At 39.8% G+C, this 27,649-nt stretch overlaps 1 protein-coding gene and 1 long non-coding RNA gene across 6 annotated transcripts; one reads left to right on the forward strand and one right to left on the reverse strand.

Annotated features, from left to right (window-relative positions):
• Znf658 (zinc finger protein 658) lies at positions 1-27,649 on the reverse strand. Of its 5 annotated transcripts, none has more exons than XM_047526924.1 (6): positions 27,623-27,649; positions 25,156-25,311; positions 12,785-12,811; positions 8,650-8,776; positions 8,277-8,372; positions 1-3,241 (listed from the first exon to the last, which is right to left on the reverse strand). In XM_047526924.1, exons 3-6 carry the CDS (start codon positions 12,797-12,799, stop codon positions 360-362), a joined length of 3,120 nt encoding a protein of 1,039 aa, XP_047382880.1. In that variant the 5' UTR covers positions 12,800-12,811; positions 25,156-25,311; positions 27,623-27,649; the 3' UTR covers positions 1-359. The 5 variants fall into 5 exon arrangements, with proteins under 5 accessions (XP_047382880.1, XP_047382878.1, XP_047382879.1 ...); XM_047526922.1 differs by lacking the exons at positions 25,156-25,311; positions 27,623-27,649 and adding exons at positions 13,886-14,026; positions 14,855-14,951; XM_047526923.1 differs by lacking the exon at positions 27,623-27,649 and having other exon boundaries at positions 25,156-25,388.
• On the forward strand, positions 15,140-19,320 carry LOC124965766 (uncharacterized). The gene is made up of 3 exons (XR_007105228.1): positions 15,140-15,315; positions 17,521-17,572; positions 17,976-19,320. It is a non-coding gene; the product is annotated as an uncharacterized LOC124965766 (long non-coding RNA).

Genomic DNA, 27,649 nt, shown 5'->3' on the forward strand with positions numbered 1-27,649 from the left:
CATGACACACTTATTCTTGCTTTTTTTTTTTTTTTTTTAAGTCAGGTGCTGCAGACCTGGAAGAGGAGAACTGTCCAGTTACTAGCGTCCTTCACCGTGTCTGCCATGTTCAAACACAGCACCCACGCCTGCTGTGGCAGTCACCTCCGCCCCATCTTACCTGGGACCAAGAAGAATGCAAGGCGATTTTTAAGGACTGGGCTTGAATGTAACATAGATCCTCAGTGTCAGGGGCCTGGCCAGCCTCAGGTGGATGAAGGGCAGGCAGGGACATTTCATCCGGCATTTCATATGCCTGGCAGAAGAGGGAACGGTCACGGGATGCCCTCCGCCAGCCTGCGTGGCGCGGTTTCTGCAGGTCATGCAGTGAGGTGTGAGTTCCCCAGGGACCTCCCAGATCCGCTCCTCGGCGGGGACCTGGCCCTGGCATGCATCCTGGCGTGATGGACCCGCAGGGCAGCCTTGCGGACAAACGCTTTCCCGCAGGCTGGGCACTCGTGGGGCTTCTCCCCCGTGTGGGTTCGCTGGTGCACCCTGAGGGTAGAATTCTGGGCGAAGGCCTTCCCGCACTCGGGACACGCGTAGGGCTTCTCCCCGGTGTGGACCCTCCGGTGCGCACCGAGGTGCGACCTCTGGGAGAAGGCTTTCCCGCAGGCCTCGCACGCGTAGGGCTTCACGCCCGTGTGGACCCTCTGGTGCACCCTGAGGGTGGAATTCTGGGCGAAGGCCTTCCCACACGCCCCGCACGCGTAGGGCTTCTCCCCGGTGTGCACCCTCCGGTGTGCACTCACGTACGACTTCTCGGAGAAACTCTTGCCACACTCGTGACACTCGTATGGCTTCTGCCCTGAGCGCGTCCTCAGGTGTGCCCGGAGATGTGACGTCTTGGAGAAGGCCTTCCCACACTCGGGACATTCATAGGGCTTCTCCCCCGTGTGGACCCGGCGATGCGCTCTCAGGGCCGAGTGATCCCCAAATGCTTTCCCGCACTGGTCACATCCGTAGGGCTTCTCCCCGGTGTGGGTCCTCTGGTGGGCACAGAGGTGTGTCCTCTGGGAGAACCTCCTCCCACACTGGCTGCACGCATGGGGCTTCTCCCCCCTGTGGATCCTCTGGTGCACTAGGAGGGCGGCCTTGTAGACGAAGCTCTTTCCGCATGCGCCACATCCATAGGGCTTCTCCCCTGTGTGGGTCCTGGCATGTCCACTGAGGTATGACTTCTGGGAGAAAGCTTTCCCACATTCGCCACACCCATAGGGTTTCTCCCCCGTGTGAATCCTCTGATGCGTACTGAGGTGTGTTTTCTGGGAAAAAGTTTTCCCACACTCGTTACATTCATAGAGCCTCTCCCCTGTATGAGTTTTCTGATGTGCTCTGAGGGCTGAATTGTGGGCAAAAGTCTTCTCACACCCACTACATCCATAGGGTTTCTCCCCTGTGTGAGTTCTCTGATGTACTCGGAGGGCCGAATTGTGGGCAAAAGTTTTCTCACAGTCGTTACACTCATAGGGTTTCTCCCCGGTGTGAATTCTCTGGTGTGCTCTGAAGGCTGAATTATAGGTAAAAGATCTCCCACACTCGTTACACCCATAGGGCTTCTCCCCTGTGTGAATTCTCTGATGGGCTCTGAGAACAGAAATATGGGCAAAAGATCTCCCACACTTGTTACAGCCATAGGGTTTCTCGCCAGTGTGAACTCTCTGATGTGCCCTGAGGGTTGAGTTATCGGCAAAGGCCTTCCCACACTCATTACACTCATAGGGTTTCTCCCCAGTGTGAGTTCTCTGATGTGCACCGAGATGTGTCTTGTGAGAGAAAGTCTTCCCACATGCAATGCATTCGTAGGGTCTCTCGCCCCTGTGAGTTCTCTGATGTGCAGTCAGATGTGAGGTCTTGGAGAAGCTTTTCCCACATTCAGCACATTTATAGGGCTTCCCTCCTGGGAGAACTCTCTCACACTCTTTGAGATGTCCCATTGTGGAGGTTTTCACATACTCACTGCCTTGGCAGAGCTTCATCTCTGTGTCTGTCCTCTGCTGTCCCACTGTGGGTGGTGTGTAAGATTCCCTCCAATCATTGTTAGCATAAGGTTTCTCCTTTGTGTGAAGTCTCAAGTGTTCACCGAGGTTTGACTTCTCACAGAAAGTGTTCCCACACTTATTGCATTCACAGAGTTTGGACACCACATGAGTTCCAGCATGCTGATTAGGGTGTGGATGTGAACCAAAGAATTTCCCACATTCCCCATGTTTACAAGGGTTCTCACCTGAGCGGGCCCTCTGATGCTGAATGGGGTATGCTTTCTGGCAGAAAGATTCCCTGCATTTCCCATACGGACCAGACTGGCAGGGTTTCTCAGGAGTTTGCTGATGTATTGCAAGGTCTACTTTTGCGTAGAAGTCGTCTGTACATCCATTACACTCACGGAGGTTATCTCCAATTTGCTTTTCCTGAGGTACTATGTGGGCTGGACTCTGGTTCAGGTTTTCTTCACATTTATTGCTTTCAAGGGCACTCTGTCCTGTAACAGGTCTCTGAGCTTGAATTAGGGGTAACGGCCCACAGAAATCAATACCACTTTCATGACATTCACCGTGTGTTACAGCCAGGTGAACTTTATTGCACTCCTCAGTGGTGGTTTTGCTGCAGAAGTCCCCACAGTCGCTAAGACCAGAGCATCTCTCCCTTCTGTCAGTTCCCCTGTGGTTAAACAGAGTGGCTTCATGGCAGTGATTCCTAAGCTCATTGCCCTCACAGCACTGCTGTCCAGTCAGAGAACTCTCAACTGTAAGACAGACAGTCTTACCATACAAAATTTTTCCAAACTCGCTGCCTTCAAAAGAGTGCTCCAAAGTTTGAGATCTCTGGTGCTGATCTTTCTTAACACTGACAGTTTTCACATTTTTATTATATTCATAAGGTCTCTCTCCAGCATGAGCTTCCCTGCATTTAACAGCAAGCTGCAACTTTTCACATACAGTCATGTAATCAGCCTTCTCTCTTGAACAGTCTCCTTCGCTAATAATTAACTCAGAAATAACTGGGAAATTCATTTGACATGAGTCATGTTTATAGGGTATTTTTCCTGAAAAATGTGAAGCTATGCCCAGATTAAATGGTTTTTCTAGAACTTTCTGTCCTTCTTTACTCAGTGTTTCATCATCAATGAATATTACTTGCCACAGAGGCGTCCCTTGTTTGTCTTGGTTTCCCTTGATGTGGACCTTCACCTTGTAATAACCTAAAATGAGAAAAGTTGAAAACATAAATCTTAACACTTCTTATGTAAAGGAACTTAGCTATTTGTGTTATGTATTTTATTCTACTGTTTCTGGTCAAGTATCCAAGATCAATTCATGCACAGAGAGACAGGTATTCTCTTTCCTTATCCATGGTGGTTGTTTTTTTTTTTTTAAAGAAGTTATTATTTCCAGTGCCAGCCAAAACAGAGTAGCCCCATTCCTCCAAGGTTCTTCCCTTACAATTAAAAATATAACAAAAGAAAATTAACAACGTGTGAAGACTCTTTAAAAAATGGAAAGAAAGGGATCTCAGGACTTCATGACACAGTAAAGAATTCCCAGGTTTTTCTTTCTACTTCCTTTATATACTATACTGTATACTGAAGAAGGTTATGCTATGAAAATAACAAAGATATAGACAAAAAAATATGTTCCAAGAAAAGTCTATTCATTTTAGTCAACGGTCTGAAAAAAGGTCTTATGGAATAGAAACTTAAAAACTGAAATGTTCCTACAGTTCACAGAGGCTGAGCAGGAAACTAATCTTCCAGTGCCAAAGATATGGAAGACATGCACAGTTCCCTTCACAAGCCAAACAGGAAAGACAATGAAGGACCCCCCAAGGAAGTCCCATTTTGGGGATATGCTGGCAGAAGGTAACAGCAGCCACTGTCAAAACCCCACCCAGAGCCATATTCTTATGTAATTTATAAAACAAAGAGTCTCGAGAACAACAAATATTTAGTTTTACAACACCAGTGGCAACTTGCAGAAGCTAGAGGAAGGAAAGAACAAAGAAAAAATAAAGCACAGACACAGGAGGAAGAAGTACATGGTAGGCATGATCCGTCAGGTAGAAAAGATGAGGATGCACTTAGATAACCACACCTCCAAAACTTGGTGACACCACACAGTCAGTAACAGCTGGATTCACATTCTTCTTAAACACACACGAAACATTCAAGACCAATGACATCCTGGGATAAAAGACAAATCTTCACAAGTGCAAAAGAACAGAAATTATACCAAGGATGATTTCAAGTTCCAGAGAACTTATATTAGAAATCAATAAACAAAGGTATGTGGAGAAATAAGAAATATTTGTAAATTATGCACATATGTTTAACTCAAGAGTAAAAGTGGAAACCCACAGAAAATATATTCTGAAGTGAATAGAAACAAAAACAAAACATAGGAATTTGTGGACTGCAGCTAAAGCAGTGTTCAGAGGTAAACTCATGGCTTAAAATGTTTCATACTAGAAAAGAAAGATCTACAATCAGCTACCTAAGTTTCTCCTCTAAGAAACTAAATAAAAAGATGAAATTAAATCCAAAGAAAAAAGAAAGAAGAAAATAGTAAAGATTAGAGAAGACAATGCAACTGAAAACAAAATAATACAGAATGTTAAACCAAACTGAAAAAATCTTTTCAAAGATTTTTTTTAATTATAATTAAAACTAACAGGAAAAACTAAAGATACAAATTATCAACATCAGAAATACAAGAGGGACATGATTACTGACACAACAGACATTAAAGAGATCATAAAGGAAGGTCAGCAAAAACTCTGTCTTAGTTCAGGTTACTGCTATAAATCACCATAAACTGGATGACTTAAACAACAAGTATTTATTTATCACAGTTCTGGAAGAGAGTGCCCGCATGGTCATGTTCTTCTGTCAGCCCTCTCCTGCACTACAGACTGCTGACTTCTTGTTGCAGAGTCACACGGTGCAAAGAGAGGTACCAGCTGCCCGGCCTTTTCTTGTCAGGGCACTCTAAACTCTTCATCAGGGCTCCACCTGCATGACCTAATTACCTTCCAGAGGTTGCACCTCTCAGTGGATCACATCAGAATCAGGTTTCAACACATGATCAGAGAAAAGGGAACAAACAGTCTACTGCACTCTATGCCCACAGACAATTCATGTGAAAAATGGACAAATTCCTTAGAAAAAGTCACTTAATAAGAAATTCACTTAATAAGATAGATAGCCCAAGCACATCAATATGTGTTTAAGAAACTAAATATGTAGGGAAAATATTTTATATATATATATAAAAATTAATATACATATGTAGTATATATATATATACACACACACAAATGCAGTTTATGTATATATATAAAATACATAGTTTACACATTATACTATACATACACATATGTAATAAACTACATAATATATATGTAGCATATACATAAACTAAATAAAGGAAATAAAAAGTCTATAACTAACATCAGGCTTAAGAGACTGAAAGCGTTCTATAATTGGGAAAAATAGAGTGGTATCCATGCTCACCACCTTTACTCAAGACTGTACTGGAATTATCAGTCAGTCAATATGGCAAGAATAAAAACAAAAAGATGTAGAGCAGCTCTGTAAAAAAAAAATTACACAAACAAAATAATCTACAAAAAAGTTCTTTGAACTAATCAGCATTTTAGCAAAAGCAAAATACAAGGCCTGCATACAATCCTATACCTATAAATAAACAATAATGAGTTGGGATTTGAAATTAGAGCAATAATATTATTTACCATGTCATCAAAAAAAAATTTTAAGTCTTAATATTGATATGTGAAAGTTACAAAACACTACAAAATAAATGGGAAGAGAGATATTTGGTTTATGGATGTCTTTCTTTTCCTTTTTTGTTTTTTAATAAGGGAAGGAGGTCATTTTAAAATTCACACAGAAGATGAAAGTTAGAAAACTACCTGATTTCAAAAACTTCTTTTGTGTGTGTGGTGCTTGGGATCTAAGCCAGGGTAGGCAAGCACTCTACCACTGAAGGCTTGCCCAGTCCTCAAAGAGTAATCAAGATACCGTAATGCTGGCCTAGGACAGACGTGTAGATGCATGAAAAAGAAGAGTCCAGAAACACACTCCCAAGTACACATTCACTTGTATTTCTAAGTAATGCAGAGAGGCTATTTGATGGAAAAAACAACTAATAACTGGACTCCCATTTTAAAAGTTAAAACTTGACATATACCTACTTTCTATGAAAGTTAACACACAATGGATCATAATCTAAGTGTAAAAAGTAAAACTTCAAAATTTTTAGAAGAAAACAATAAATTTGTGTTACTTTTGAATTTTGCAGGCTCTAGACAGAAAAAACAAACCATGATCCACAAGCTAAAATTAATAATGGGACCTTATCAAGATTAATTCTGTTTTAGTCAGCCACTTTTGAAACCACGCCAGTAGGAGAAGCAGCTGGCAGCATCAATACCTGCCCAATGGGAATAGAAGTCCAGGCCCCTGGCTGATCTCCACTGACAGCCTGGGGTGGGAGACAGCCTCCTGATTAACACCTGGGGGAGCAGGCATCCCACAAGGCATCTGCTGACACTAACCATCTTGCATTTCATCAGGTACTAAGGCCCCTAGTTCATCGTCCTTTCCACCTTGCAGGATTTTCATACGTGTGTGTGTATGTATGTGTGTGTGTGTGTGTGTGTGTGTGTGTGTTCACTCACATACATCTGAACTCAGGGGTTACAGCAGGAAGGAATACACTTACTCTACCTTTCCTCAATCCTTTCCTAAGAAGAGTCATGAACCTATTCTATAAAATCTCATAGGATAATTCTGGTTTTGCTTTGATAACCAGGTATTTAAGTGATTTGGATCCAGTTTTTTGTTTTGGTCTCTTGGGTATTTCAAGATCTCTTCCCCAGTGTTCTACAGTGCCACCTGAGACCAACTGTCTGTAAAGTACATGTTTGCTTGAGCTTTCTACCCTTTTCTCTAATGTATTAGACTATCTGACTCCTAGCCCCAGTACTCAACTGCTCAGAGGTTTGCCTAAGTTTTGGCATCTGACAGAGCAAGCCCTCCTGTGTCGTTCTTCTTTATGATTGGGATCTTGTCTGGTAGCCATACACATTAACTCTATACACAGATATCCCCAATTGAGTTTATCATACAGGTATCTTCCGTTTTGTCTTTATTAGAGTTACCTAAAGTTTGATCCATTCTTTCATTTTTTATTCAAAGAAATTGTCCATTTTTCAATTTTATAGTTTATTAATATATAATTTTACTTTTAAATTCTTCTACTTTCATTAGTGTATTTTTGTTACTGTTTTTGCTTAATTTATTAATATGATACTACAAAGTTATTTCTGTTAATGAATTTAGCTATAGTTGAAGGCTACGAATATACAGCTACATTTACTAATAAGTATGCAATTTTGGATTTCCTGTTTTAATACACTGACTAAAAGAAACAATGTTTTTAAGTTTACACATAGAGTTTTGGTTTATTCATTTTATTAATTTCTTGATTTATCACACTATATTCAGAGAATATTTGTGGCAATTCTAATTAGTTAGAATAATATTATACTTTCATTTTCTAATGGTTATTCCTTGGGATTAATTTTTGCATTCAGCATACATAAATTTATGATTTACTTGAGTACAATGCCACTTATATCTCCTATAGGAATACTACTGTTTAATCAGACAACATATATTATGATATGCTAATTCTAATGCATTTTAGGCTCTTAAGACTCCACTATTTTGTGTTTTATGAATACTGATATTATTTTATTTGGTACAATCATTCATATGCTTAGAAGTTTTTTTAATCCATGCTTTTGAGCAAAGGGGTTTCTTTTCTTTTTCAGGGCCAAGGACTGAACTCATAGCCTTGTGAGTGCTAGCAAGTGTCTGCCACTGAGCTAAATCCCCAACCCCAAAGGACTTCTTTTAATTCAATGCACTGAACTTCCTAATGTCAAATTTGAATGGCAACAGAAGATGAAACTACATTGTTTTATTCTTACTGATTCAACAACTTTAACTTTCTTTTACTAGAGGCTAAGCTACTCATACAGGCAATCAACATGATATGAAAAGCTTGATCTAAATCAGCCAACCTTTATGTTATGTTGTTTACAGTCTTCTCTTTACAAGTTCTTCTTTGAGATATTTGGTTACAGTGACAGAAAGCTCACTGGTATGCCCCTCGAGGTTTAAGGACCCCAATTCTCTGACAGTGCTCACTCACCTGGGTACTTCTGGCTTAGGAATCTGTCCTCTAAAGACCATGGCTCTTCTCCTTGCTCCAACTTGAATATCACCTTGGGCTTGTTAATGCAGTACCCTAAAAATGGAATAATTGAGGGTACTAATGGACCAGATCCTCAGTCTTTTTGGTTTCCAAAGGTGGTTTAAAAAAAAAAAAAAAAGCAGCAAGTAAAGATTTTCAGTAGTAAAGTAATAACATAAACACTATATCTGTTTTGCTAAAAGTCTCAGTTACCTTGGACCTCTTAATCCAAAACCCGATTACCAATGTTCATCTCAATAGAGTCTGTGTGTTTTGATAATTAGAAAAGGAAATATATTCTAGAGGGAGTCACATGGTCAGGTCTGCTCACCCACGGAGACAAGGTGGCTGTAGTTCTCCAGCATCACCTCCCGGTACAGGGTCCTCTGGGCAGGACCCATGTGCCGCCACTCCTCCTGGGAGAGTTCCACAGTCACGTCCTCGAATGACACTGACGCCTGTGTCAACACATTTTGTTCAGAATTAGATAACAGAAAAAATTCCTTTGCGAACTACTTTTTCTATTTGTTCTTGAGGCTCATAAATGAATGGTTTTTCAAAAGGCCAACCATGGACCTAATTTTGTTTTAAGCTTTGGTGTTACTCAATGAGTTAAAAAAGCTTTCAGTATACCATAAGTCATTATATATGTAAATGAATTACAGATTTTCAAAGACAAAAAATTCAATGTAGATAGACATTCTACACTTATTCATTCACATTCCAACAGGTCACCCTGGGTATTCTCTAGGATGTCCGCACTCTCCTTGGACAGCATCACTGTAACTAATGGGAGCCAACAAAGACTGTAGAGGAATCTAAAGAAGTTAAACTCATACAAGTGGAGAGTAGAACAGTGATTTCCACAGGCAGGGGCCAAAGGGGGAGGAATGAAGATATGTTGGCCAAAGGGTACAAAGTTTCAAACAGACAGGAGGAATAAACTTTTGAGATCTATTGCACACTGCAATAGGGTAACTACAATGAGTAGCAATGTAATGTGTATTTCAAAATGAACAGTTGCTTAGCAGTGCCAAAAACTGACACAGTGGTGCAAAAAACTGGTACTGGGGACACAAGGTGGAAAACAAAAAGAAAAAAATGCATTAGAAGTTGTAGTGAAACAGATCTGGTCATGCAGCTACTAAGGGTCTGTAGAACATAAAGACAGAACTGTCTCTTAAAGAAGTATACACTTGCTTTTAGAGCAGAGAACAGATGTCTCACTTGAAGATGGTATTGGGAGTTACTAACAATTTAAGTGCTATCATCAGACATTTCCAGAGCACAGAGGGATTAAGGAAAGAAAAATACAAAAATAATAGCTGAGGAACCAGGGATATTAAAAACATATCCTGGTAGAAAATGTTCAGGTCACCAAGCCAGAAAAGTTTCTTACAAACTAATAACAATTAGGAGAGGGAGTCTTAGAAGCCAAGAAAAGGGAAATTTCTCACCACAAAAAAACTTCAAATGCAAGCTAACAAGTGTCATGAGTGAAGTTGTAAAGATACAAGAACTTTCTCTCTTCACAAAAGCAGTAAGAAACTAGTAAAAAGTGAAGAATCAACTTTTTAAGACCTCTGTAAGCTAATCCAAGACTCACGACCATCTAAAGAGCTGTTGTATAAGAAAAACAGCAGTATCATACTATGAACAGTGATTTGGACATTCTAACTTGCCCCATCTCTGTTGCTCTCCCGCCAGTAGCTTCAACTGAGAACCAACAGTCTGAAAGAACAGTGAAAACCAGGAGTCTGGCAACTAGGAAGAGGCAGACCTGGGTTCGTGTTCAAAGCCTCACTCCCAGACACTCATCATCTGACATCTGAGAGTTCCCCAGCAGAACACACTTGCAAAGCTCAGCTTATGAAAAGCCTCATCCTCAAAGGCATTAGGCAAAAACATTTTTAGCAGTGACCTGAAATGGTGGGGACATCATTTTCAGTTTTCAAAAAACTAAAAAGGAAAAAAAGAGGAATGAGATGTGCACAAATATCTTGAAAAGTTTCCTTATATTCCTGAGACTCTAGAAGGCTGCTGACGTACGGAGCTGAGCAGACAAACGGGGTTGTGAATATGCTCAGGACAGAGGTGGCCTGATGGCTCCTGAAGAACAGAACTCTTTGACAAAGACAGGATGACTTACTGATTTCAGGCATTAAAAAACTTCTGCAGAGATTTCAGCCGCCACACAAGAAATGCAGGCTCTTCAGAACTAATTTTAAAAAGTCACAGAATAAATAAATTTCAACCATCACCTCTGGAGAGGGGGAAAATTCTTGATTTCTAGAGTTGCCACAGTGTTTTATTTAAAATAACCAGTTTTCAGGACGGATGCAGTGATGTACCCCTGTAATCCCAGCAGCTCAGGAGGCTGAGGCAGGAGGATTTCAAGTTCAAAAACAGCCTCAGCAACTTAGCGAGGTACTAAGCAACTCAGTGAGACCCTGTCTCTAAATAAAATACAAAACAGGGCTGGGGATGTGGCTCAGTGGTCGAGTGTCCCTGAATTCAATCCCCAGTACCCACCCGCCAAAAAAACTAAATAAATAAAAATAAACAAAATATCCAGTTTTCAACAAAAAGTTACAAAAAAAAAAAATTAAAAGGAATAAGATCCAAGTGGAGGGGAAAAAGTGTAATCAACAGAAATAATTCCTCAGGAAACAGATATTGGATTAACTAGACAATGACTTTAAATCAGCTACTTGAAATTTGATCAAAGACCCAGAGAAAATGAAGTCTAAGAACCAAAGCTAAGTTTGTGAATAGCATTTCACCAAATCAAGGATATGAACAAAGAGATAAAAGTTATAAAAAGGAATCAAGGAGAAACTCTAGAGTTGAAAAGTACAATAACTGAAATAAAAATTTCATACAAGAAATTTTTTCAACAGAAGATGTGAACAAGTGGGGGGAAATGGACCAAAGGACAACACGTATCTTAAGAGTATGCATGAGGGAAACAAAGAAATAATGATAGAAAAACCATGGGACAGCATCAAGCTCACACACAGGCAGGAGGAGAGCACCAGACAAAGAGCAGAATGGGTGTGAGAAGACATTTAAAGAAAAAACAGCAATGAAGTTCCCAAATTCCATGAAAATGATTAATCCACACCCTGAAGCAGCTCAGAAAATTTCAAATAGGATAAACTTGGAGTAGAGGTCCACACCTGGACATGGATAATCAAAGTGTTAAAAAGCCAAAGACAGATGATCTTTTTTTTCCTCTTTTTCTTTTCTGTGGTATGGGGGATTGAGCCCAGTGATACTCTACCACTGAGCTCTATCCCCAGCCCTTTTGATACTTATTTTGAAATAGGGTCTCCCTAAGTTGCCCAGGCTGGCATTGAATTTGTGATCCTCCTGAGTGGATGGGATTACCAGCATGGGCCACTATACCCAGCAACAAAGAGATAATCTTGAAAGCAGCAAGAGAGAAATGACCAACCATAATAAAGCTGATTTCTAAAAAGAAACCATGAAGGACAAAAGTTAGTGGGATGGCATATTCAAAGTACTGAAAGAAAAAAACTGTCAACTAAGAAGCCTTGACATACAACCAAAACCTTCCCAGAGGAACAAAAACTAAGAAAAATTGATCATAGGCAAAACTGCCCTGTAAAAAATAAAAAGGGTATGGTTCAGACAGAAGGTAGATGAAGGGTTGCTTGGGACTTGGAGAGCATACCATGAGAGTTTGGGTTTTTAAAGCAATAAAAATGTTTTAAAATTGACTGTGGTGATGCCTGCAGGAATCTGAGAATGCAGTGGAAAATTCCTGAATTCTGCATTTAATTGGGTGAGCGGTTCAATATGTGAACTGAATCTCAAGAAAGCTGAAAAATAAGAGGATGAAATCATTGGGAGACAACAAGATCAAAGGGTCGTGGATGGAGTGCAGAGATGAGCCATGTGAAAGGATGAGAGAAGAGGAACCCCTGAAGATACTGGCAGGGAAAGCACAGGGCTAGTGGAGAGAAACTTTCCAGAACAGAGTGAGAACTAGAGGCAAGTGTTGCAGAAAAGTTAGGTAAGGAAAGGATGAGCCACTGGATCTGATTACCACCCCTGGGGTCCCTGGGGATCACAGGCAACATTCTATGTCATTTAGCAAGTTGTTACACTAAATCACCAACTAAATCACCAACCTGAACCTTCCAGAGGAAGCCATCTGCTTTAGCTTTCTCATCAATGTAAATCTTTAAGTATTATCTATCTGACACTCTGCCATGAGGATCAAAAACCTCAGAAATGAACTGTAACTTGGTTTGGTAAATTTGCAATATTTTAGGACCTGTGTCTATATCCATGAGCTACTTTTGACTCTACTGTTGATTAATATTTCTGTATCTTTTATGAAAGTGTTTGTATTTCTACTCTTCCATGTTAATGTACAGACAGAAAAACCTCCACAAAATCCATTGTAAAACAAACTGGTTATTAAAAACCAGACTCACCTGAGAAGTGTTCATTTTCTGCTGCTCCTGGAAGAATAGAGAAAATTGAAGATTCAACTGGGGATGAGAGAAATGGGGTCATCAGAGATCTAGTTTGCCTTAAAGCTGTTATGTTCACCTGCCTAAAAAATCTCATCATATCAGCTGGATAAAAACATTCCTGATAGGGAAAATCCCTTTGACTCTTAAAAGGGACAGGCAGCGATAGCTGAGCGTGTGCATCTCTGATATGATTATATTTCACTAACATAAAGGTGGTTTTTTGTTGATGTATCAGAAACTAAAAATAAAAGAACAGGATTGGTTAATGAATGAAACTCTACTTTCATTAAAACTAATGTCACAAAAACTACACAGGCTGGCTTATGAATCAAGTTCTTACTGTCTTTTCACTCTGAGCTAGAATTTCCACAAAAAAATCTGAAATATACATGGGATGTTTCATGCAAAATATTTTAGGCTTTCAGTTCTAAATTAGTTGTTGATTTTTTTTTTTAAAAAAAGACCTTTTGATAAGTTGCTAACACATTTACCTGTATAAGTGAACAGCACTGTGCTCAGTTCCGGGTTCTGCCCTGGGTGACTTTAAGGTTCAGTATTTTTGAGCTTCCAATATAGAAAACTTCCTTTACTATCATTTTATTATTCTCTATGTTCAGCAAAGAGGGAACATCAGCATAACTCTAAAGGCCCCATGAGACTATGGACATGGTGTGAGATCAGCTCAGGATCTGGAAAGGGTCAGAGGAGAATGAAGGAAATGGGATGTTTAAGATTTTGCTAGGAGCTGGGGATGTAGCTCAGTTGGTAGAGTGCTTGCCTCACAAGGCCCTGGGTTCAATCCCCAGCACAGCAAAAAAAAAAAAAAAAATTGCCAGTTGGTTGTCTTCTCCAAACAGCAAGCCCTCACCAGCCCTCCAGTGAAGTGCCTTTTACTTTGCAGTTGGTGACCATTGATTACTTTCAATCCCAAGTTGAAAACTAATTCACAGCATCCATGATCACAAAGTCTGTGATGGCGTCTGGAAGTGGTGGTATTACCAAGTCTGATTCATGCTGTGTAAGGAATCAAGAACTTCCCCTGACAGAAGAAATCGGTACCTTCTCCTTTCCAGAATCTTCTGTGTTTGCTCTGAAGCTCTGGGAGGGATCTCTGTCAGAAGAGCTATTCTTGTAAGTGGCAGTAGTCACTGGGACTTCCTCTTCCCTTATAAATTCTGCTTTGCTCCAGGGGCCCAGGACCTGAATTTGAGAAGCAAATTTGAACCCTTCATCTAACACCTAAACCTGATTCTTTTGGGATTCACTATAAGTATGCTATCCATTATTGTAGCCTTTAGCCACATGCAACTACTGAACACCTTAAATTTGGCTAGTGTTCCAAGTCAAAATAATATAAGGGAGGTATTGAGTTAAATGAAAGATTTCAGTGAAATTAGCTGTATCTGATTATTTTTTTTTCCGTAGTCATTGAAAACTTCCAAATTACACGTGTGTTTTGTATTATCTTTCTACTAGACAGCGCTGCACTGTCGATCTGTGTCTTTGAGGACAGAGATAGCCTGAAACGTGTATAGTAGTTCAGGAGCTGAGATCATTCTGACCCAGAGACTCTAGAGATCCCACAAATCCCAGGCTCTATTTTGCACATGGTGAGATTTTGTCCACAATCCATCACAATCATCATCCTTGGAGATCTGGGAACAAGCAGCTCCACCTAATCCTCAGAAGAATTCGGGCAGACAGGATGTGGAGAAGACAAGAGACAGGGAGCAGAAGCTGTGCTTGAGGGGCGGGCACTCTCTCACCTCCTTAATCGTGTCCTGGAGCATGTTTAATAAAGACGTCTGGAGAGTGAAATGAAATGCCAAACCAAGAAACAGGCGTCTCTTAACGCGATCACACGTGCACAGTGCTCCCAACCCGCATTTGACACGCAGTGAGCTGAGGGCGGTCGAGTTGGCAGTAACGTCCCCCAGTCTGTCACTCACGCCACCGCCGCACATCCCCCTCAACGCACGGCAGACCCGCACACCGGCCTGCGCTCTCGGGTTCCCCGCACACGCCCACCTGTCCCGAGGTCCCCCTGCCGCGCGCAGCGGTCGCCGGCGCTCTCACCCCGAGAGAAGCGCCTGCCCTGGCACAGAAGTAAAGCAGCGAAGACGGAGCCCCGTTCGGGGTGGCGAAGATGGGCAGAGGCGGGGCGGGGCCTGCGCGTGCGCAGACTGAGCGCCGGAGGCAGTTCCCAGCGTGCCGCGCGGGAAGCCCGTGACGTCGGAAACTACACTTCCCATAAGCCTCTACGTCGCAGGGACGATTTCGCTCTGCTCCCTTAGACTGAAGGGAGAGTTGGTCCTGATTTTTGCAGCCCGGGTGTTTTCCAACGCCCCTGAGGTCTTGGGCCTAACGACAAACTGCAATGCGTGATTTTCCATCGGATGCTTTTTTGGAGAAGAAAACGATGACTTTTAATGCATTTTAAATTTTTTGTTGGAAAGCCGGCTAGCATCTACCAGGTGAAAGAAACTGAGGTACATAAGTCTTTAGTGTGAAGTTTAATGTTCACCCACTGAGAGTTACACTGAGTTTACTGATTGCTGTAGTTGTGATAGCAGAGGCTGAAATTTCCTCTAGTGCCCTTGCTTTTATCTCTGTTGTCTTTGGAGGTCGTAGGGTCTGAGGCTTAGCAGTTTTTTAAGCTATAACCCCCTGTTGTTAAACAGGAGCACTAATTAGCAGCATGTGTGGGAGAAGCAAACGCACTACAGTCCTATGATGAGGTCCCAGTCTTCAGTGTATTTCCCTTCCCCAGGTCAAAGTGCACAGGAAGGAGCTAGAGTTGGGCATTTCCCTTACCCAAGTTGTCTAGGCTCTGGCAAAACAGTTTCTCCTGAGGGTAGGCCCTTGGTAAGAAAAGCAGAGTGCTCTGAATAGTTGTTCTTCTTCTTGTTTTTTGTTTTTTTCCAACTATGATTACCTTCCCCTTTTATCCTGAGAAAAATCTCAAAAGGTTTTCTCTGATTTTCATAGTGAGAACCTGGTAAGGTCTTGCAAATAAAACTCCATAAAGTATGGACCATCCCAAGACTGGGTATCTTCAGAGTTTTTACCTTTAAAAGATAGTCCACACTGAGACTCAAATTCACAAATTACAGTTTTAAGTGTTGTCACCCATACAGACCTCAGCTGTGGACATAGCCTCAGGGCCTCTGCTCCTGGTAAGCTGTGATTTTCGGTTATGGTTGCGATTCTGTCATGGATCTAAGAGTTGTTAGTTTTTAGGTTGTTCAACATCATTCTAGTTTGGAGGATGGGAAGATGACTTCCAAGTCTTTGGCATGACAGTTATTTTAAATCACAGTGCTTTTATGCTGTAGGGAACAATCATTCTTTGAGTTTAGTCAGACCACCTGTGATGCTTCCTGTTTACCTTGTGAATGTTGAAATACTTCTCAGGGTCTATTTGCTTAGCTTTCCATATACTTTTTAACACACTGTGAAGCATTTTATTATTTGTACATTCCCATGTAACTTTAGTCTTTCAATGCTGTAGACGTTTCAGTGTTATTTCAGAGGAGTGATGTAGAATTATTGAACCAAATGAACTGGTTTGTGATACCTTTTAAATAGTATCCTAAGCCTTTTCAATGCGATCAATACTAATGCTGAAAACCTGGCTTTTTAAAATAGGCATTTGGAATAACAACAATTTTTTCACATAATATATAAAGTAGTAAAATGCAAGAAGAAAACAGTGTTTTGGCTGAAATGCATTTTCTGACCAGGGAAATTTTAATAAATCAACTTATTTTAAGGCTGTGCATAGTAGGTATTTCAGATAGGTGGTTTGATTAGAATACATAACTTGTGATGCAGGGCAATGTTTTTTGTCTTTTTACAGAGAAACCTAACTGTCTTATTTTCAGTATACATAACGTAAGGATTCTGAGGATGGGAGATCAAATATTTTGTCATTCTTTTTATACTAATGAGAGCACTTCAGAATGAGAAAGACAGCTACATATAGCAACAGAAAAATACTGCAGCAAAATGAGAAGAGCTGAAATAAAGGATTTGTCTTAAAACATAAGCTAAAATATGAACTGAAGTAGAGTGATGGGCTAGTCAGTCTCCTTTAGATACATTTTTTTTTTTGGGGGGGGAGGGCAGTGCTGGGGATTGAACCCAGGGCCTTGTGCTTTCGAGACAGGCACTCTACCAACTGAGCTATATCCCCAGCCCTTTAGATTTTGTTTTGTTTTGTTTTGTTTTGTTGTTAAAGGTAACTGCAAGACATTTAAGTCCCAAAAAATGGCTCCAACCTGTCTCAGTATAACATCCTGTATACTGTTTCTGTAGGACCAGTTTGTAATTGGAAAACTTCTTTTTCAGACCTTTCTATTTAGACTTATATTTTAATGGATGTTTAAATACCCACACACACAAAAAAAAAAAAAGGAAAAAAATCTGGATCCAAATTGTGTTACAATCTGCATTATCAATACAAATGTTAAATGTAAAAGAAAATCAGTTTGGACACAGTAAAATTCCTGACTCAGAGTAGAGGTATTTCTAGTTTGTATATGTTAAATAATCAAGCTTTATTAAATTCTTTTATTAAAATAAATATTTTTAAAGCTATAGTAAATTAAATTGAATTCTAAACTTTATACTTGTCTAGTCAATGGTGGATGATTGACTAGCCACCTACAACAGTATTTCTTTCTGTTCTGCAGCAGGTTGCCGGTCCTTTCTATTCCAAGAGACTAGACTCTCCCAGCTCATAAGGTAAAACTGAGCAGTTTTTTTTTTTTTTATTCATTTATTTACTTAAAGCATTTTTAATCCTAAAATTTTTTGCAAGTAGTTAAAAGTATAGATGTTTATGATGGATTCACAAATTCTTCTGAATTTGCATAGATACCCATTAAAATGACAAGGATATAGGAAAATGTGTCTTCTCTTTCCCCATGTTAAAGCTGTGACACTATTATGTCTATACATCCCAAATAGTTCTGTTTTGATGGAATCCAACCTTACATGATACTTTCTAATTATTCACTACATTCATAAATCTTGTCTCCCAACTTTAAGTTAATTTCAGGAAATATTGTAGAATTTAAATTAATCAGGTCCATTATCATCCAAAGCAGCATTACATTCTTCTGTTGCTTTTTTCTGTCTCTTTCAGCACATGGTTTCCTAAGTGTGTTTGCTGTCGCAGAAGTACAGCTTCCCGAGGGACAGGAAATGTGTCGTTTCACTGAGTATTCTTGAGTAAAGGAAAAGCACCTACATTTACTGGATACTACTAGTCCCTGGATTTCTGGCAATTACTAGACATTGCCTGCCTTCCTCTAGCCTAGGACCTCAAGGTGGAGATGAGGACCCAGTGGAGACCATAGAATAGAGGGCAAGGGAGGAGTTTTCTGGGTAGAGAGGGCTTCTCTTGAAGAGGTCACACCTAAACGGAGACTTCAGGGATATCAAGGAGGAAACCATGTGAAGAATGGAGAAGTAACCCTGCAGACAGGGGCACCAGCAGCCCTAATACGGAGGCTTCACCCTGTCCTCAGATACCTGAGGTCTTTGAGAGCTTTTGCTCTGAGAAGTGCCTAGAATGAGCCAGGTGGGAACCTACCTCCTCTTTCGTATGACCTGGATTGCCAAGCAGCCCCAGTAATGAAGAATGCAAAGTCACATGAACTTCTTTCCTTTATAAAGTTGCTATTTCTTATTAATATTGAGATGCTAATTCAGTATATGAAAGTGTTCATCTCTCCCAGGTCAACTGCATCAGGACAAGGCTAATCAGAAAAATAGAGAATGCCAGAGAGAAAACTAGGAACAAATACTCCATCACACATTCGCCAGAATGGCTGAATTCTGAGCTACTTCCTATATAACGGAAAAGACAACCCATCAGACTCAGTCTTCCAACTCAAGTGGATCTAGAAACAAGGTGCTACCTGGGATCAGATCTCAGAGTTAACTGGGCAACAGGAAGGGGTTTGTCAGGCAGGGCCAGGAAAATGTACCCGTGGTTTGGTGATTTCTCTAAATTATCTACTCTAAGAAAAAGGGGCAGCCACTTTTCTTGTCTCTATCCCATGGTACTTCCCCTGCCCCAGTGAGAGTGTGATGCCTCATGGGGAGGGGACATGTGGGGGCACTCCTAGGCTTCTCCCACTTCCGACTCCCCCTACAACTATATATATATTATATTATATTACTATTATTATTATTGTGAGAAGTATAATTTTCAGCCCCCACTGGGATAGTACGAGCAGAAAAGGGGAACTTTAATGGGTAGAGAGCATCTGTTTGGGCTAACAAACAATTTGTGACAATGGATAATGGTGATGCTTGCATAACATTGTGAATTTACTAAATGACACTGAGTTATATATTTGAAATGGTTAAGGATTAACTTTACGTTATATAAATTTTACATCTACATGAAAATTTAACCAAAAAGAAATGTCTCAAATGGTCCTCACTACATAAGTTTATTATTAAATCTTTACATATGGTTCTCCTCGGTTGAAGTTGGATTCCAGATAAGACATTTAATAAAATGCCTGCCCTACTGTACTGCATTTCAAATGGCATGCAAAAGAGGTTTTGAAATGCTTAATAAGCTTATCACAAAAAAGCAAATCAATTAAAAAATGAAGTTTCTCAGGATTAAGATTTGACAATTTTGTTTCAAAAATATTATGCTAATATTTACCTACAATTATACTTTCTAAACATCATTTATAAAAAAAAGATTATTAAAGTAAGAAACATATTACAAAGAAAGTGCTAACAAAATTAAACTATTTTCCTTTTTAATTACCTCAAGGAAAACTCTCTGCTCCAAGATGATTCACATGAAAGATTGAGAAGACATATCTCTCGCTCTCTCTCTCTCTCTTTCTCTCTCTCTCTCTCTCTCTCTCTCACACATACACACACACACACACACACACACACACACACACACACACACTAAACTAGGCTGGTGTTAAATCTGCATTTAATGTATCCAAACAATAGTCTGTTTTTATAGTTTTTCTATCTCAAATCACAAACATTCATTGAAATTTTCTCAGTTGCACATTCTATAGAGTTGTAACCACTGTATTTACTGTCAAGAAAACAGGGGCAAAAATAAGATTCATATTATTGCCCAAGGAGAATTGAAACAGTCCAAATTGGAAGTATATATTTGTTTGCCCTGTTTTTTTGTAACCAAGAAATGTTCAAATTAACTCTCATTGCCACCAAAACACTTCTTTTATCAATGACTTAGTAGGACAATATACTTCTTTTATTGAGTTGGTAGAGCAGTATCCTCCCTTCTGTCAATGAAGTACCCAAATAGAAAGTCCAATAAATTTGAGAATAGATGCAGCAGTTTTCTAGAATTTAACTTTATCAAAAGAATTATTTAGAACATATTATTTATTGCAAACAGAAAATAAATAGACTGAAAAGGACTCATCTATTCTTTATCCTTATATTTCTGCATTATTCAAATCCTAATCTACCTGATCACACTTTCTCAAAACACTGACCATGGGTTATGTTGATAGACACAGAAAAAAATACCTAATCCATCCATATATAAGAATTAATTCTGTGCATTTTATAAAAGGCTTCAAATATTATATTCATTTGCTATATTGAGAAATACAATTATTATTGAACAATCTATTGCCATAGGTAAAAATTAGATTGTGAAATACCAGGTAAATGCTGACGCTGGGAAAGTTCACCCTACAGCATTTCTTATAAGTGACCTCAAACCATACGTACTCACCACTTTTAGGCAGAGTGCAATAACTCCAAATAGAAAATGATATAAAATTCATGTTTTTTCAAGAAGATTTACAAAATCATTAAAATATATGCAATAATTTATGAAACCCAAAAGTTTGTCAATACATGCTGAATTTAATGTTATTGTATCCAAATTTTTAGATTCGAACTTTATAATAGTGACACTTTTTCCCCCACAAAGTTATAGCCCCCTTATGTTCTTCTCTCCTTTGTTCACAAATACAAAGACCAGATGGAGCTTGTCCGTGTTCCCAGATCTTAAATTCGGTGATTTAAAACTAAGACAGAGACATTCAAAATTGGTAAAATTGTATCTTCTGACCATATATGCATCTGACTATGAGATGGTGATGTTTTTAACCAGGGGGTGCTTAGCCACTGAACCACATCCCCAACTCTTTATATGTTTTATTTTAAGACAGAGTCTCACAAAGTTGCGTAGACCCTTACTAGGTTGCAGAGGCTTTGGACTCATGATCCTCCTGCCTCGGCCTTCCAAGTCACTGGGATTATAGGCATGTGCCACCACCCCCAGTGATACCCTGCTTCTTTAAGGCAATAGATGTGAAGTGATTGCTAGGGAACATGATTTACTAAGGAGAGGGATACAAAACTAACTTACTATTTGTGAAGTGTTATGCCTGAGTTCGTAATCTGTACAACATTGAGTGTGTGAGATGTTTGCCACAATTTAGCCACAAACATTACTAGTTTAACAATATGATTTCACTCACTTTGTTCTTCACCTATCATTAGCTGATGGTTCCTTTCTCACTTTCTGGGGAAGGTCTCCATGACATACTGCAAAATGAGTTGTGTGCTGCTTCTGTCCTTGAGTCTTTCTCATTTCATGTGAACAACTTCACAAGGTGCAATCCAAGTTCTAAAATATTCATATTTAGATTTCTACAATTTCTTTTTAAAATGATTTTATTTCATAAATAATAGATGAATAGATCATAAAAGTTATTAACTCCAACAGTATACTGTAAGTCTTTGGGACATACACCATGGTCTGTTTGTTCAATTGCTTTTAATTATTTCTTAACATTATAGATTATCTTTGTTAAAGCTATGGGCCCAGTAAACTGTTGGTTCCTCTTTGGTCTTCAAATCATTGTTAATGGAGAGATTTTCTGCTTGAAAACCTGCTTCTACCTGATGAGCTACTTGAAGATGAACTTTTGAGGGAATTTTCCATGATCTTTTCACACTGATCTTTACAACTATATTCAACATCTTAAATTCTTCCTAAAAATACAAGTAGCAGAAACAATGGAACAGACCTAACTATGAAAGTCTAATGCCACTCTTTGTTCGTAGTATATGTGTATCATTAAAAATGTTTATTTGGCAAAACTAGTGATAGAGGGAACCGACATTAACATCATAAAGGCTGTATATAAAAAAACCAAAGTCAATGTCATAGTGAATGGGGAAAATTTCAAAACATTTTCTTTAAAATCTGGAACAAGACAAGGTTGTCCACTCTCATAAATCCTATTCAATACAGTACTAGAAATTATAGGCAGATCAATTAGGCAAAAGAAGGAAATAAAAGGATAAAAAATAGGAAAGGAAGAAGTCAAATTATCACTGTTTGCAGATGATATGATCCTATACGTAGAGGATCCAAACAAACTCTTCCAAAAGACTGCTAGAACAGGGGCTGGGGAGATAGCTCAGTCGGTAGAGTGCTTGCCTTGTAAGCACAAGGCCCTGGGTTCGATCCCCAGCACCCAAAAAAAAAAAAAGACTGCTAGAACTAATAAACAAGTTCACCAAGTAGGAGGCTACAAAATCAACATACAAAAATCAATAACTTTCCTATGTACCAATCATTTATCTGCTGAGAAAGAAATCAGGAAAATAATCCCATTCATAATAGCTTTTCAAAAATACCTAGGAATAAATCTAATCAAGGAGGCGAAAGACCTCTACAATGAAAACTATAGAACAATGAAGAAAGAAATTGAAGAAGACCTCAGAAGAGAGAACCTACAAAATGGGACAAAATCTTTGCTAGCTACTCATCTGACAGAGGATTAATAACCAAAATACATAAAGAACTAAAATAATTTAACATCAAAAACCCCAATTAATAAATGGGCAAATTGACTAAATGGACATTTCTCAAAAGGAAAAATATGAATGGCCAAAAAATAAGAAAAAAAAAGATCAACATCATTAGCAATTAGGGAAACGCAAATCAAAACTACACTGAGACTTCATCTCACCCCAGTCATAATGGCAAACAATAATAAATGCTGGAGAGGATGTGAAGAAAAAGGAACACTTTTACACTGTTGGTGAGATTGTAAATTAGTACAACCACTATGGAAATCACTATGGAGTTTCCTTAAAAGACTAGGCATGGAACCACCATATGGGACCCAACTATACCAATTCTTTGTATCCTAAAGAATTAAAGTCATCATACTATAGCCATATATGCATATCCATATTCATAGTGGCACAATTCACAATAACCAAACTATGGGACCAGCCTAGGTATTCATTAATGGATGAATGGATTAAAGAAAATGGAATTGAGTTTTATTCAGCCATAAAGAAGAATGAAATTATGTCATTTGCAGGAAAATGGATGGAACTTGAGAGCAAAATACGCCAAATTCAGAAGGTCAGAGGTCATACACCTTCTCTCATATGTGGAAGCCAGAAAGGAAAAAGGAAAATAAAGGCATTGGGATCAGTATAGTAGAGGAAAAGAACCAGGGGGAGGGAGGAGGAGAGGGAAATGGAATGAAACTGGCCAAATTGTATTGTCATATCGTGTATGACTATAGTGCACCAATAAAAAACCTGGAAAATGTTTAACAGTGCAGTAAGATTTTTCTAATGCCTGTGTGACACGTTATCATGGCATCTGCTACAATATCACACTATGTGTAAACAGTGACAAGTTGATGCATGTTTCTTTTCACCAGTGGACTTCACATCACTTGGTCAAACCTCTTCCACAGAATACCTGCCCTGGAACACTTGTGTCCCTTAAAGTTCCTATGTTGAAATCCTAACTCCCAGTGTGATGTCATTAGAAGATGTTGGAGGTAAGTAGGCCGTGACCATAGACCCCTCTTGAATGGGATCAGTGCCCTTATAAAAGGTCCCCAAAGACCTCTCATGCTCTCTTTCCACTACATGAAAGAAGTAGGTAGTCTGTAACCAGAAGAGAGCTCTCACCAAAACCAAACGAGGCTGGCAGCCTCATCTCAGACTCCTAGCCTCCTGAACTGTGAGAAACAAATTTCTCACAGTTTATAAGATACCCAGTCTATAGTACTTGGTTATAGGCACTTACTCTCATCCAGTCACCTTAGTGATGGTGGTAGAGTGCATTTGACCTCTTTAGTGCCCGTCAGTTGATAGTAACACCTTTCTCACTGCTTCATAGAAAGTTCTTTCATCAGATTTTTATGTGAATGGTTGTATTTGTCTTTGAGGCTGTAAGAGCTATAGAGGGGTGCCCACATGCCCACAACACTGAATGACTCCGTTCCTTATACTGTGTACAAATCAATACAGTCATACGTCCTACTCTGATTCTATGTATGTGTATGTGTGCGTGTGTATGTTTATTTTCGTGATACTCTGAGAACCCAGGGCAGGTGCTGTACCACTGAGCTACACCTCCAGCCCTGCTCCTTCAATTTCAATGAGATGTTTACTGCATGTCCAGGTTGTATCCAGGCCTAAAGCATAACTGATTGTACACAGACCTAGAGGGTAATTCATGTTTTACATCTAATGTGAGTAAATAAACCGAGTTTGACCAATGCAGGATTTCAAAAATTATATGCTTGCAAAATTGGAATTGAAAAGAGATGAACAGATCTGATTACTATATGTCATCTCTTTCTATTATATGTATCTTTCAAATTTGGGGTCATGAGGGGAAAAAAGGAGTAATACATACAGATTCAATGAATTCTTTTATTTTTTTCTGTAAAGAAAGAACCTTCATGGGTAAAATGTGAACCTGTCATACAGTATTAAGTGGTGTCCCTGGGGACCTTTGAACACAGGTTAAGGGGAGATCAGATATAATTTCAAAAAAGCTATTTTCTTATCCTCAATATTATTGCCATTTAATGTCAATACAAAATTACTGATATAAATGTATAACCCATTATTTTCAAATTACCAATTATCAAAGTATTAAAAGGTTTAGGTGCATTTGCAATGGAATTTTTTCCATGTTTTAATTGGTGCACTACAGTAGTCTCTAATGTGGGATTTGTCATTACATATTTGTACGTGCACATGACATGACACTATTATTTGGTCAATATCATTCTCCGTATTTTCCCTTTCCAATGGAATAGTTTTTTACAAATGAATGTAACATGCAAGAGCAAAGTGTGTACAAAGATGACCGGAAAGATGACTGAAGCCCTGCCGGGATTTTGTAACTTCAGAATAGAGTGATCAAAGTGCTATGTAGCACCTGAGTCACACCCACACCCACACACACAGGAACATTCCTCCCACCTCAGAAAATCAGCAGGAAAACAAGCACTTACTTCTTTCCAGCCACGTCGTGCAACATTTTCTCAGCAGGAGTAACTTGGTTTGACAGAAGCACATCTGCAGCGGATGCTCACTAGCATCGCCCTGTGTGATTTGTTTAAGGAGTTATGCTGGGTGCTCATCATCACCGTCGCCCACTGCCACGGCTACTGTTGACAAGTCAAATACATCATCAGTGCTTCAGCTCAGACCCCGAGGCTTCACTTGCAAATAAGAATAAATGAGGTACATGTGAATTAACTTAAGCATTCCTTTTTATTCTGTAAAAAGTTTTGATTAATAAACATGGATGCTCTCTCTAAATTCATTATCCTGATTTTTATTATCTCCATTTGTTTCTGTCTTGAACCTAGTATCCCTTCTTGGCAAACAGACATTTCTCACTGGATCTGAGCCTCTACCTAAAAATGTCTGGGGGGTCAAGAGGACAGGCACTTGGCTTATGGTCGACCTTATAGTTTGAATTTCAGTGACAGAAGTGGGTTCATTCTGCCTCCTATGTTCACAGGAAAACAAACTATTTCACCTGTTTCCACCCCGTGTCTTTAGCCACCTCTCCTGCAGGAAAATGGATTTATTTTCTTTCTTTATGGAAAGCCTCCTTCTCTAACTTTCTAAAAAAGAATAACTATAAAAACTCATTCTCTAGTCTTATTTATGCACTCTGCCCTTCTCCTACCCTACTTTATAAACTACTTTTATGTATCTAAAATCCATGATAACTGTATTTACTATTGGTACCATTTAACAAAACCTGGCTATCTAAATTATTATTATTATTATTAAATCCATGTTTTAGCTATATGTTTGCATCGATATTTTTTCTAAATGAGTGACTTTTTTGAAGGCTATGCTTGATTTTCCCAGAAAAAAAAATAGATAAGAAACAAGTTGTGAAAATTTTGTTCAAGAAAAGATAAGATATCCCAGCTGCTTGGGAGGCTGAGGCAGGAAGATCTCAAGTTCAAAGTCAGCCTCAGCAAAAGCGAGGCACTAAGCAATTCAGTGAAACCCTGTCTCTAAATAAAATACAAAATAGGGCTGGGGATGTGGCTCAGTGGTCAAGTGCCCCTGAGTTCAATCCCCCGTCCCCCAACCCCCAAAAAAAGACATAGTAGCTTAACCTCATGATAGGATAGAATGGTTTTCTGAAGGACAGAAAAGGTTTTACTATCTTATACTATATTTCAAGTGAAACATTATTTCAAGATTCAAGTTTTATTTGATATACATAGCAATTATTTTTATTGGAAACAGGTGGAAAAAGATAGCATTGTTCAAAATCCAAAGAACAAGGCAGATTCATGATGATACTATGAGTTTTATACAACAGCAATTTTTCTGAACTGCCCTGTGCATTAGGTCCAGATGGTGAGTGAAGAGTTAGAGGTGGGTTTGAAGGTGGATACCAGCAGCTCAAAAAAAGACTCTGAGTCCTGTCACTGATGCAGTAACAGTCTGTTTCCCTGAAGAGGTGAAAGAATACTAATTGCAGCTGTTAAAAATGACAAAGTGGTACATGCCTGTAATCCCAGTGGCTCAGGAGGTCAGTTTATAAGAAAACGTTATCCTTCTGAAGAGTGGCAAAATTTTCCTGAGGGTGGCCTACTAGAATCCAAACTTTAGTTCAAAGTCCCTACTACTCTAACCTAAAAACGGAGTGTGAAGCCTGGGCCCAGCACCTCATGCTTCAGGAGCCTCTGCTGCAGCTGGGGGAGAAGCTTTCTTAGCCCAGGTCCCTGCTCTTAGCGAGACAAGCTGATAGGTGAGTTCCGACAGGCACATGGTGGTGTGCACCTGCACCCTGTTACAGGCCGAAGCTAACTGAGCAGCCACTGTGGGCCTGCTCCGGCCTCAGATGCCCACCACCTGTCATGGCTTCAGTTGTCCACCTCTGCTTGCTCGGGATCGTGGCCAGGGCTAGCGTTTGCTCCAGGAGAGCCAGGCTAGTAAACGCCCCTGTCCTCTGGAGGTGTCCAGTGAGCCGAGGCTTCATTCCCAAAGCCCTTCTGGCCGGCAATCCTTCAGGCCACCCCAGCCAGAGCCTGATGCAAGGCAGCTGACGAGAGGCTGAGGAAAGTATTGCCAGAGGCCTGTTTTGGGGCATCCAGGAGGATGCAAGGCGCAGAGCTCTGTCCAGCATGAAGCTGACTGACATCACCCAAAGTCCACTTACGTAATAATTTCTACTACCAAAAGTCTTTTTTCTTCTTTCTTTTCTGGTGGGAAAAAAAATCCAATTTGCCTCATTTGGGACATGCAACCCCTTCAGGACCCAGCACAAGGGATGATCATCTCAGTTCAGGGCACTTTGGACCAACTAGCTGTGGTCACAGCACGGAGTCTGGTAAACCAGAGGCAACTCCTGCCATTGTTCTGGATGGAAGAGAGTGACAGATCTAAGAAGGCCCCGAAGCCTGCCTGCAAGTCTCTGCTCTCCCTCCCACCCTAATAACTGACCCTTTGCTGGCCTCTCTATCATCCTCC

This window comes from Sciurus carolinensis, chromosome 15 (genome assembly GCF_902686445.1).
Source record: "Sciurus carolinensis chromosome 15, mSciCar1.2, whole genome shotgun sequence".
Classification (NCBI taxonomy): Eukaryota; Metazoa; Chordata; class Mammalia; order Rodentia; family Sciuridae; genus Sciurus; species Sciurus carolinensis.

Bases quoted from the DNA above. Each gene is read 5' to 3' on its own strand.
- Znf658 (XM_047526919.1), bottom strand. From the start codon at position 14,616: ATGCTCCAGGACACGATTAAGGAG. The intron at 12,812-14,592 runs GTGAGAGAGTGC...CTATTCTTCCAG, and splicing joins TCCAGGACACGATTAAGGAG to GAGCAGCAGAAAATGAACAC. The intron at 3,242-8,276 runs GTGAGTGAGCAC...TTCTCATTTTAG, and splicing joins CCTAAGCCAGAAGTACCCAG to GTTATTACAAGGTGAAGGTC.